We start from the raw sequence: 13,369 nt of genomic DNA on the forward strand, positions 1-13,369 counted from the left end.
ACTGCTTTGTACACTAACATTTTGCTGCCATTCGAATGTCTTGATCATAAAAAACTCTACTCGGAGACATCCAAAAGCTGTTCCAGTGCATTTAAGATGCTGTTGGATCTTGTCATTAAGGTCAGCATTGGAAGAAAGGTGACTTCCAAGATAAGGTCCACACTTTCCAGGGCTATTTCACCAAAATGAATTGATGGTTCTATCTGATTTGTCTCAGTTGGTGATGGTTGGTAGGTAATTTGTGTCTTCTTGTAATTGATGGTAAGTCCAAGTTTCGTCTATGCATGGTGGAAGGCAGACAGAATCTGTTGCAGGTGGTATTCTGAGAGAGCTGCAAAGCTGTTGTCATCTGTCTATTGGAACTCAATGAAGGAACTTGACTTGAGATGGGCAAGATTAAAAGTCTGCCATCAGTTCTGTAAACAATTTTGATTCCTGGGGGAAGATCATCCTTGATAAGGTGGATGATTGCTGCAGTAAAAATTGCTCATGAGAGTTTTAAGGAATATGTACATATTTGGAGAAGTGTATTTGAATGTTCCAGAAGATTAGAAATGATTAAAAAAAAGGTGATACTGTAAGCCTTGAGGTGGTCTCCTTTGTAGCAAGTTTGCTGCTCATGGCAGTGCTTCTTACTGTAACGGAGTGCTTGCACTTTGCAAAGTGATTAAAAGTTTGTTTTTGTGGCTGTACTGTATTCATCTTTGCTTTGGAGCAACCTCAGATCCACTTTAACAGGATCATGCATCTGCTTGCATTGATGGGAAGGAGGTGAAGAGAGTCAGAACCTTTAAGACCCTGGAGACTCATATTTCAAAAGACTTTTTCTGGAGCCAGCACATCAAGGCCACCACGAAGAAGGCACACCAATGCCTCTATTTTCTAAAGAGCCTGAGAAGATTTGGCATGTCGTCGTCTACCCTATCAAACTTCTACAGATGCACCGTGGAATGTATTCTGGCTGCTTCCATCACAGCCTGGTTTTGTAACTCAAGGCCCAATCTGCAGAGACAGTGAACACAGCCAGGCCCATGGCAGGGTCGGACCTCTCAACCATTGCAGACTTCCATGTGAGGCACCGCCTCAAGATCATAATGGACCTCTTCTCAGTGCTATCTGATAGAAGGGACAGAAGCATGAAAACCAGTCCCTCTAGGTTCTGTATGAGTTTATTTCCAACAGCTATCAGACATTTCATCTTCCCCTTGGTCCACGACATGCACAAAGGTCGCTATTTTGGCACTGCGATGACGAAATACTTATTGTCAGGTGTATTTATTGTATCTTAATTTAATTCAGTTATTTTACTATCACAGTTTACTTTACAAAGACCTGCTCGACTCAGATAAATAAGACTGTAGGTGCCGATGTACATTGCACAATGAACTCATCATCACGGTCTGTCCGCCAGGCTCGTAACCAAATATCAAAGAAGGATTGTTGGGACGGTCACGGTTCAACAGGTCGCCAAGTCTCATTCCGTATTTCTGTATTGGCAGCCGAAGCGTTTGGATGCTCCTGCTCTCCTCGCTCTCGGACGTGGCTGGGAGAGCGTGAGCAGCAGGCGATGGTGCCGAAGCGCCTTCACTGACCATGCCTGATCAATCGACCAGAGGACCCGCTCCGCCGCCCTCACCTGAAGCTTGGCCTGGTCACGTGAAGCTGGAGGACTAAAGATCGGGACGAATGACGGAAACTTCGCTGACTGTCACGGCGGGCCACCGCCTGTGAGATGGTGGGGGCTCCCCAGAAACCTCCCCCCCCCCCCCGAAACCTGCATGGGTTGCATTGAACAGATAAACACGCGGAAAGTTTCTCTGTTCCATGTTGTTCCCCTCATTATTTCATGCACCGGGTTGGGCTGATCGTTGAAGGAGGTCACCGACTTTGCAAGAATTGCATGAGAATGAGCTTTTGCGGATTGGGTTGAAATGTTTCAGATAGTCCCCCGGAGATGAGGGCGACATGAAAGGTTTGTCCGGAGAAATGAATTCATCTTTTTTTCACAGAAATCCTTCCATGACCAGAGGATTTCACAGGGTGCAATCAATGCAAGGAGCAACAATCTGATCTTCAATCCTAGGTTTCTTGAGTGAATCGTCGCTGTCGTATCATTTGCTCTTTTTCGGTGGGATTGTTCAATATAGACGGAGGCTGTTGGAATTGTGCAACGACCACGTTCTGCGAAGGCGACGAATAAAACCGAGCAAGGCAGCGGCAATAGTGCGCAATGGGCGGCGGAATTCACCCTGCTGCTGCCATCCGACCCTTGGCTCGAAGCTGCGCTCCGCAGCGGTCGCTCACGCGCTCGCGGGTGGATCGGCCACGCGCCTTGACGCCGCCGCTCTGACGTCAGCACGCCGCGGGCTTGCGGCGCTCTCGGGAGCACCAGCATCAGCAGCCGGGCAGCACCGAGATGCTCGTGCAGGAGCGGGGAGTCGGCGGGTCTCCTTTCGTTTGAGGACAGACTGAATGGATGAAGCCGCCGCCCCGGGCCAAGCTGCGTCAGTCGGGCCCGTGATCCGTGCAACCAGGCGCCGCCGTTAATTTTGCGCCCGACGCCCCCCCCCTCCCCTTTCCACACAGACACACGTCCCAATGGAGCCCCGGGCTGAGGCGAGCCGGAGGCCGGCGGACACTGAGGTAACCGCCGAGGACGCTGGAGCCCCGAGGTTGGCCGGCAGCCGCGAGGCTGAGGTGGGCTCCGAGCTCTGCCCCGAGTGCAGCGCCGGCGGAGAGGAGGAGGAGGAGGCGGCGGCTGAAGCCCCTGACGGTGGAGGTTGCACCAACATGGACTCCGCTGCAGTGCTGCCGAGGAGGAGGCGAGCTACCCCCGGCCAGCAGCCCCCGGTCCAGGCTTACCCGCACGTCGCCCGCAGGTTCGTCCGGCGGACCGTGCCGCTGACCGTGCCGCTGGCGCCGGCAGCCGAGAGACCCAACCGGCTGCTGCAGAGTGGCGCCGCCGAGCCCGACGCTCCGAGCGGCTGGGAGGCGAGAAGCTCGGCGCTGAGAGCCGTGAGAGGAGGGGAGGCGGCCGCCGCCGCCGCCACCGAAGGCTCGAGCACCGAGAGCCAGGTTGGCAAGAAAGGCAGCGCGACCGAGAGCATCAGCGCCGATGAGGAAAAAGCCGGGGACAGCGCGGCCAAAGAGGCGCCGGAGAGCAGCAAGGACCTCCCCAAGTCCAAGAGTGAGGAGAACGAGGAAGAAGCCGAGATGAAAGCGGTCGCCACTTCACCCGATGGCAGGTTTCTCAAGTTCGACATTGAACTTGGAAGGGGCTCCTTCAAGACGGTGTACAAGGGCCTGGATGCGGAGACGTGGCTGGAGGTCGCCTGGTGTGAGCTTCAGGTAAGGTGATGCTTCACTCCCTTCTGCACTTGTCGAGTCACCGGCAGTCTTCCGTCGTGACCTGTTGGGGCAAAAGCAAGCCCTGATCTGCCTTGTTGAAGGAGCGACCTTCTCCTCGTTGATTTCTTACGTTCATTCGTTTTGTCATGCAAGTTGCCTGGTATCTCAGTCTTCTGCGTGCAATCTTCAGACACCCAACGGAATTGATCAATCCGAGTGACCTGCTACTTGGGCAGTGCGACCTGGTCATGTAGCCAAACCCATCGTTACTAGTTGAGATCGGGCAAATTGAAAAGTTCGCGTCCAATAATTTGGGAAGCTCTGTGGAAAATGCTGATCGAAATTGAGAGTCGTCTGACTTCTTCCCACCCCCCCCAAAAAAAGAACCTTGCAATCGTCTAAGGGATAGTGTCTCGATTGACATTGCACCGATCAGCTTTCGATGTTTAAGAGCCCATCGTTAGATTGGAGTAATGGTTTAAACTTGGTTCAGTGTGTGAATTAGCAGCGTGTTCTATTTTTGAATCTCATCTTCGTTTGGACGCGGAGGTTTTGGTTTCATCGCTTGAGGAGAGTGTGCAGTGTTCGGTTGTATTTAAAGTGGGCAATCATTTGTTTTATTCATGTTACTTGTGCTTATAATAGTGAAGTGATCGCAATTCATGATAAACTATTTGCGGATTAAAAGCGAGGGAGCATCGATGTATTTTGCACCGTTTTGGTCAGATCCCGGAACCGTAATTAATTATGTGTTCTGGAACACGCGTGTCGATGATGCAGTCCAGATTATTATCGAGCATGACCCAAAGCGATACTCGTCAACTCTTGCATATTAAACGTGAGCCTGACATTCTACCGACAGCTTCCTATAGAGATCAGTATAAATCCGAGAGAATTCAGGCGAATTTGAAGAAACATTTTCGTTGATTCGCTTTATGTTCTGGATTTGCAATATTTTATTAACTCTTGAAAAATAGCGTGTTTCAGCATGTTCCATATTTCCAAGTATCCATTTTAGAATTGAATAGTCGTTTCTGATCAGTGAGTAAACTGAATTCTTTAAAAGTTATTGAACAAATCTCTGCTGCACGAGTGAGGTGCATCTCTCCATAGTTTCTGCTTTTGCTCATCTAATAATTATTAATTTCTTAATTGGGTTTGGGCATTGTCACTTTAACAAAAGGTGTACATGTCATCCCCTATTTTAGAATGATGAATTTGATGGGTTTCTTGACTAATTGCATACAGAACCAATCCATATTTTTTTTTCTGTAGCTGTGTGGTCTCCTCGATACATTTCCAGCATGAAAATGGGAACTGATACATTATTGGGATCGTGGCCACAGGCCAATTCAGCAGTTTCTTCCATCTACTGGGTAGGGTGTTGATCACCAAGAGTAATTATTGCAGCATGTTCAAGTGGAAGAAATAGTTGAATAGGAGAAAAGCCTGTGAGGAAATAGAGTTAACTTTCATGAATCTTCACAGAATAGTCATAACGAGAAAGGAGGCCAGTTGTCTTATTGGCATACTGACAAGCCGGGATTTGAAGCAGAGGAAGAATTATTTCTGCAAAGAATGAATTTTCAGACTTAAGAGAGCAAGACAAACTGTACTGTTTTCGTATAGTACCAATAAGCCAAATATTATCAACCAGTGTCATTCCAAGCTACTGATGGTTGTATTTAAAAAAAAATCTTCAGATCCAGAACTTGCTCTTCCACTCCTCATGAGCGGAAGTAGTGATTTGTGGAATGTACTCACTTCACATGTTGAGTTTTTGAATCAAGTATGTTCCACACACACCTTTCAAAGATGCCACTAGTCAGCAATTCAGGGCTCCTTATTTCATTAAAAAAAAGTATTGAACATGAACACAACATTCAAAGATTCTAAATAGACTGCTGGTTCATAGTTCTGAAGAACGTAGAGCATAAATTCTGGATGCAAATTAACATCTATACCATTTTCAGTGAATTGTTAAGTATAGGAATGAGAGTTGTTTTAACCCAGCAAACACGATCAGGAGTTGTAATTATGGCAGATAGTGAGAAGTTTGTGTATTTTGGTGAAAGTTATGCTTTGTTCATATTGTTACTGAATAATCATAATGCGTATCGACGTTTTTATTAGCAATGAATTTTTAGAAAATCATTACATATTGAATTATAGAGCATGTAATTGTTAATACTTGCTGATCGATGCTTCTTCTGGAACCTGTGTAGCTATTGACACAATGTAATTGTTAAGTGAAATATTCTAAATTGATGGGATTTGGCAATACTAACTTAGGAAATGGTCAGTGTAAAGATTTAAGATGAAATGTTTGAAGCAAATTCATTTTAGCTTTCAAGTTTTTTTAATATTTACCTTCTTTAAATTTTAACTCTGGGATTTAAAACTGCCTTCTTTATTTCGTCCTAATTATTTAATTGGCGATTAAGCATGAGCAGGGATGTTTTTTTTTGTTCTTGTTGGTGCCATATTTGCAGTGAAATCTTTTTGTCCCAATATTGGTAACCTCGATATTCTGCTTTTATGTGCAGAGCATTCTTGAAAACCGGTTGAATATGCACAAATCAGAATAATTATTATTGATTCTGGAATTGTTTTTAGCCTGAAACCCAAATTTAGTGCCAACCTCAGTAGCAGGTGCTATTCCATTTAATGTCATAGTTAAGTTGACATGAAAATATTTTCAATGGAAAGGATTTGATAATTGGTATTGTGGATTTTGCCTGCCTGAAGAGGGATGAATTATCATGAGACTGAAACATTGAAGATATGGTGTGCATTCAGTTTCAGTTGCCACCATAGTTTGTTGATATTGCAGTCTAGGTGCCTCTCATGACGATACCATTTCTGCTCAGCGTAGGCATCTGAAGTAAATTGTTGAATTAAATTATCTCTAATATATCATTAAATATTCTGAAATTTTTTTTCCTGTTTGAATTATTATCTCTCAATGGAGTGCACTTTATGTAGGTTAAATAAGGATGTTTTTTTAAAGTTTCTAGTATCTGCTTTAGTTTGTTCAAACACGCTAACCTGATATTGATATGCAATGCCGCTTGTAAACGAGGAACTCTGCATGTTAGTTTTTCGAAAAAGCCTCTTGGGACAGAGAAACCTATTTTAGGACAGCAGAAATGCAGTAAGTCACAGGAGGCTAGATACATCTGTCATTTCTGTGTGTCATTTTTGCACAGCTTCTGTGTTGGAAACGTAAATTGTCTCAAAGTATGCTTGATGAATTTTTGTAATTGTGAAGCACCAACTCTTGTGCCTACTGTTGTATCCACTCAAGTACAGTTGGTTACTCTTTCTGCAGATATTGTCACACTAAATAAAAGTCAACTGGTACGCAATGTTTTGGCTATATGTTCTTCACAAAACTCAACTTGCCCATCTTTTATTGATCTGTTTAAGCTTACAATAAACGATTGTGAATTTTGGAATTTTCCTTCCCACAATTATTTCTATGCGGCAAACTCTCCTCCTCACCCGATGCTTTTCTGATTTCAGATTTCTGTGTCTCGAAATTTGACTTGCCTCCCTTTAAAAACAGTTACAAAATCAGTGTATGAGTGTTCTTCAGCACATTTCCTAATTCAGTGTTCTATTTCTCTTGCTTTTACTATTTGTGACATTTTTATTCTAATTAAAATATCAAGTAGATGTGAAAACTGCATCGAGCATCATTTTAAAAACCTTTTTCTTTTGATATTTTTTCCATAAATATACATTGAAAATTTCAAGATAGATTTTTTAAACTTTATTTTTGTTCAAAAAATCAAATAATATATGACAAATACAGCAATTAAACATGAACATTTTTAAGATACAGAGATATAACTTTTTAAAAAAATGCAACAACCTTCCCCCACCACACCCCCCCCTCCCACCCCACCCCACCCCCTTCACAGTATAAATCTGTACACCGTCAGGTTTTTTTAAAAAAAAGTCTTCTTTGGGGAGATCACTTGTATTTTTTTAATAGTTGCACCTTTTTTAAATATTTTGGCCCCTATATAGTCCAAATATGGTTGCTATATTTTTATAAATACATCATATTTGTTCTTTATGATTTTGTTTTCCCCATGAGTATGCATCTGTTCATCTGTCTTCTCTCATGCTATCTGTAGAGGGGAGTCGGATTTTCAAATAATCGCAATACATTTCTTAGCCATAGCTAGACCTATTTTAATAAATGAAATTTGGAGTTTAATTAGTTTATTACTTATTTCAATAAAGTTGTCCAAAAGATAGCACTCTGGGTCATCCACGAAGGCAACCCTTGTTATTCCTTGTTAATATATTCTTCCAGAAAGATCTCACCTTCATACATGATTACATTTTCCATGATCCTTTTGTTGAAAATATTTACCATGCTGGTATGAGAATTGCAGGTGATCGTGGAAAGGAAGCAACTATTAGTCGTTTGGGAGTCAAGCTTTCAACATGATAAAGTTTTTTAATTTGTAAACTTGGTTTTGTCTCTAAATTGACATCTGGAATGAGTTTTGCAGGTTGTGTTAACTGAATTAATTTGCTGCATCATGATCTGCAACTTGACAACGACAGCTTCATGTGACCTTGTACAATTGCTTACCAGCTTTTGTTTGCCTCTTTGAAGTGGTGCGACTGGAAAGTGAGTGTACTGAAAACAAACAACATTATCTGGATGAAAAACACACCATTTGGTCTTTCCTAATGTCAAACATTTAGTTCATAATCTGCTTCAATTTTTAAAAAAAGCAGCTGAATCATCTTGTCCTTCTAAGCACTCTATTTTCATGCAAGTGTCAGTGGAACATCCTTAGAAACAGAAAATGTCGGTTGATTGCATTTCTGAATAAATTGTGCCATGATTTTTACTTTCTTGTGTTTTGTTGCTCTTGATTTTAATTATGTAATTGCCTCCAGACTGAAAACACAGATGCAGATGCTTTACTATTTTTGTCCCATCATTGCCATGTGGTTTAATTGTTTTATTGCTGGCAACATCTCCCAAATGTTTAAGGTGTGGAATGAAATCACCAAACCACTCTCCCTCTACTTCCCTGTTCAACCATGCTTTTGGATGGCTTCTCTAAAATTTCAAGAATAGTTATTGTTTGTAAAATTTCTGAAATGCCTCATTGTTTTGCCACACTGAATAAATGAAAAGCAAAGAATCAGAATATGTTGTCATGAACAAATCAAGAAATTCTAAAAATATCAAGTAATATACATTTAGAAAGAAGGATGGTAAACTATCAACTACCATATATGTTGTTAAAGCAAAATTAATTCATTCCTTTTACAATAAACAATTTTTTTAATGAATGGACAAGAAAAAGGAATTAAAAGAATAAAAGATCTTTGGGGAGGGTGGTGGGCAATATCTTGATGACATTTGATCAATTGAAAGATAAATATTAAATATTGAATGACACAATATTATTATCAATTTTAAAACCTATTTAAAGGAGAAGATAGGAACAAGTTTAAGGCTACCTGAGTCAAGCTGTTTTGAATATATATAATTGCAGACATATTTATTTAAAAAAAAAACTATTACAAATGTGTATATTCAATCACAAAATTCATTGTTTTTCAGCATAGCGGTGCAAACGTTTGTATAAACCACTTTAAAAAAAAATGCATGAAAAGTCAAAGTAAGGCAGGGTCTGTGGTTCATTATTCATTCAGGAATTTGGCATCAAGGCAGAAGCTGTCCTTGTGCCACTGAGCACTTGCCTTCAGTCCCCTGTACCTTTTTCCCGATGGTAGCAGAGTGAAAAGGGAATGGCCTGTGGTGGGGGTCCTGGACAGAGACTGTTTTCTTAAGACACTGCCTTTTTGGATGTCCTCAGGGGAATGAAATATGGTGCCTGTGATGTTGCAAGGCCGAGTCTGGAATAAGAACATAATATGCTGCAGACATCCATTGGACAGGATGGCATCCATAAAAGGACAGTTGTATGCAAGGAGCCAGGCCCTTTTACCCAATTCATCCTTGCTGATCAAATTGCCTACCTGATCTCAAACAATTTGTGTGTATGTGTCCCATTTCTCTCTTGTACTTCCCTATACATGTACCTGTCCATATGTCTTTTTTTAATTTTTTTTAAATTTTTTTATTTTTCACACCATAAACCACATTAACCATGATACACACTTTTTCCTTTTCAAACATATACAGTGTCATTTTCTCCCCCCCCCTCCCGTCCATTTAAAGTACAAAATCTAGGATACATTAAACCAGTCAAACAATGTTGTCATTTAATAAAAATACACAAGAAATTCCACTGAGTCAATTCTTTTCATTTCCTTCTCCTTCCGTTAATTTAGGTAGTGAATGTCCCCGGTAGGTTTTCGCTATTGTGTTTCATGTAAGGCTCCCATATTTGTTCAAATATTTCAATATTATTTCTTAAACTATATGTTTAAGAAACTATATGTTATTCATTTCTATATACCATTGTTGTATTTTCAAATTATCTTCCAATTTCCAGGTTGACATAATACATTTTTTTGCTACGGCTAGAGCTATCTTAACAAATCTTTTTTTGTGCATCCTCCAAATCAATTCCAAATTCTTTGTTTTTTATGTTACTTAGGAGGAAGATCTCTGGATTCTTTGGTATATTGTTTTCTGTAATTTTATTTAATAATTGTACCCACCACAACCATTTCTTCTGGCAGTCTTACACTGGTTTAACTTGCCAAGATGCAGCACTTTGACATTTGAGTTAAATTCTTTGCCCACTTTTGCAATTGATCTGGATCCTGTTGCAATCTTAAATAACGGACATCCACAAACTGACTAACCCTGTCAGCTTCATTCTCAACCAAATCATTCGTATAGATCAGTGGTTCCCAACCTTTTTCTTTCTACTCACAGACCACTTTAAGTAATCCCTATGCCATCAGTGCTCTGTGATTAGTAAAGGATTGCTTAAGGTGGTTTGTGAGTGGGAAGGGAAGGTTGAGGATCACTGCTCTCGACCCAATTGTTACTGAAATATTTTGCTTGAGAAAAATTGTCATGGCCCCATTTCCTTTGGAGTCACGAAACCTTGTACCTAACAAGTCAATTAGGTACAATTAAAACAGTGGTTTTCAACCTTTTTATCTCCACCCAGTAACCACCTTAAGCAATCTTAAGGGCCCTTATGGCATAAGGAATACTTAAAGTGGTATGTGAGTGGAAAGAAAAAAGTTGGGAACCATTGATATAGATGATGAACAACAATGGACTCTGCACTGATTCTGTGCCACACTCTTGATCACAGGGGTCCAATCTGAAACTCTCCACTGCCATCCTCTGATTCATAACATCCAAGCTACTTTGCTATCCAGTTGAGTTACTTGCCCACCATCTCTTGTGATCTAATTTTCTATACTACCCTACCACTCAAGACTTTATCAAAGCCCTTGATTAAAATCCTTGTAGGCAGTCTATTGCGCAGCTCTCCGTAATCCCTTTGATCATCTCTTCCAAAAAACTTGATCAAATTTGTGCAAAACCCAATAAGACAATTTTTTAAAATTGATGATATGACAAGAAAATTGATTTTTAGCTTTCTGAAATGCATAAAATTTTGCATTGAAGGTCAGGCTTGAATTTTTTTTTAATAAATTAGTCAAAATCTAATGAAGTTGAGGTGGATTAAATCACAATTTTAGCATATTTTGTGCGCGTTCTTAAAAGTAGGCAAAATATCAGAGCCAAGGTTTGGATATACAGTTGAAATTAGTAAATATGTGAAACTTGTAATGTGCCTGGGAATGTTAAGGGGAGGGTAACCAACAATAATTTTGGTTCACCAATGGAATAAGAATATTGTTGATTATCTCACTCTCAAATATCAACATATCACAGATTAAATAAATTGTTTGGATGATTCTTCATGTTTCCAAAAAAATTGGTTGGAAAGTAGGGGAAATTCTTGGCCTCAAGCTGAAAATAAAGTGTACTTGGTTATTGAACAAAACTAGCAAGATGATGACTAAATATATAAAGCTCTGGAAAGTAAATTCACATTTTCTAAGATGGAGAATAATATTCCCTTGAGCATTTGGTATTTGCTGTCGTTTATTAGACGAACATGATCACGCTGATGATGGCCATAATATTGCACCTGGTGTTCTGTGCAATGTGCATGATGCACAGACTACAACTCGTGTCAAATCATTTGAACATCGACTCCTTTTTTTCCTGCAAGTACAATGTCAATGTAGTTTCTACTTTTTTTATATTCATCTTGTACTGCACTTCAAATGTGATTGGTGTGAAATGAAATAACTTTGTATTGATGAGAATTTTAGATAATTTTGCTACCTTACAGTATATTATTGTAATTTGTGATTTAAAAAAAAAAATGTTCAAAATTCTAATATTTGTGTGGGGGCAGTATTCCTTCTGATGACTGATCCATTAGGTTAGGTACCAGAGTGGGATAAGCTGTTGTGGTAGAGGATATCTGTTGATCTCAATCATATGGTAATTATGAATTTAAAATGTCTTTGTCACCGATTTACTGAAATTGTATTTATTTTACTGACTGGCATTAACCTAGATTTACTCATCATTGTGGAGTAAATCAGATAGAAACTTCCAATATTTTAAAATTAGTATTATAATGTGAAAACTGAGTTGGACGCTTCTACACAAGTTTCACTACTATTTCCACTGAAAAACTTTGTACAACATGAAAGGTGTGATATTGTGGGGTTTCACTGATTAATCACAAACTAAATGTGCTAGAATGCATTGGCAGTTGTACATTGAATGTAAGTGAATTTTAAAAATTGTGATCACTCCTTATTTCTACCAAGTAACTCTGGCATTGAAAGTTACATAGACGGGTTGAGGATTAGTCCTTTAAATCTTAAAGGAATTTCCTTTTGTGTTTCTTCCCCTTCTCTCTTTTTTGTTTGGAGTCTTTTTCGATCATAATCTGTTTAAGACTCTTCCCCAGAAGACTCTGTGTCTCAAGTATTGAATCTTCATTCTGAATGAAAATGCATGTTGCTTATTCAAGCCATGAGTCCTCTCCAGGGTATGCTGAACCATATCATATTCTAAGTAAGTTGCCACACAAATGTCCATGAACAGCTATTAACCAAAATTAAATGGTTTGTTTACAACTAGGCCATTATTTCATGCTGCTATTAAATTGCACTTTCAACCTTTGTGAATAGTAATTGCATGTTAATTCAAAGCTTGATAACTGTGCTTTAGAAAAAAAACTCAGCATCCTTTGTCTCTGGTCTTTCCCATTACATTTTAATCATATCGAGTTTATAATTGGATAATTGCATAAATCTATTAACTTATTTACCATGATCAAAGCCAGCCTGAGGCACATTGCGCATGCTCTCTGATACTGAAATTCATGATGACTAAACGATGTTTAATATTCTGAAGGCAAATAGTATTAGGATAAATAATGATTTGGTGTGATTTTTTAAAAAAAAACAAACATATTTTGGTGTACAAGTTGAACTCCACTTTTTCTCCCTCCCCAGCCTCAATTTAAGGGTTTTTATGGTATATTTGGCATAAACGTCGACCCCCATTTTCTGGTTGCCTGAGGTGCCCCGTTGACTGGTGTATAAGTCGCCCCCAAAGCTCATGATGCCTGAGATGGACCGTTGACGAGCATATGTGTTTTTTTAAATTTGTTTTCCCCACATGGATTGATTTAATCTGGGCTTTGGCTGGAGGTGATTGCTATCATGGTGGGCCCATTGACACAACGCAGCACCAAGAAAACCAACAACTGCTGCAATAAAATTTGATATGCATGAAAAGTTGGCCAGAGATTGGAGGAAGAAAGAAGAGTCTTTAATAAAAATACCAAAAAGGGCAATATTCTTTGAGAAAAGGAATCACTCGTTGACCAGAGTTGGAAAATCACATTACAAAATGGGTGCGTGAACAAAGGCAAGATTGCTACGTTGTCATCCAAAATAAAATAAGAACATTTACACTGCAGTGGGCCAAGTCACACAGACCTCAGGGATGATT

At 40.1% G+C, this 13,369-nt stretch overlaps 1 protein-coding gene across 7 annotated transcripts in view; it reads left to right on the forward strand.

The window, feature by feature from the left end:
• wnk2 (WNK lysine deficient protein kinase 2) overlaps nt 1-13,369 on the forward strand; it is a 189,606-nt gene that overhangs the window by 25,147 nt on the left and 151,090 nt on the right. For 2 of the 7 annotated variants that reach the window (XM_069939755.1, XM_069939756.1), the window contains exon 1: nt 2,344-3,348. The exons of 2 other annotated variants lie outside the window; for them this stretch is intronic. In XM_069939755.1, the coding sequence (XP_069795856.1) occupies nt 2,599-3,348 (750 nt within the window). In that variant the 5' untranslated portion in view covers nt 2,344-2,598. Of the gene's footprint in view, nt 1-2,342; nt 3,349-13,369 lie in introns of those variants that run through there. 3 more of the 7 variants (XM_069939757.1, XM_069939758.1, XM_069939759.1) reach the window with 3 other exon arrangements.

Source organism: Narcine bancroftii, chromosome 5 (assembly GCF_036971445.1).
Source record: "Narcine bancroftii isolate sNarBan1 chromosome 5, sNarBan1.hap1, whole genome shotgun sequence".
Taxonomy (NCBI): Eukaryota; Metazoa; Chordata; class Chondrichthyes; order Torpediniformes; family Narcinidae; genus Narcine; species Narcine bancroftii.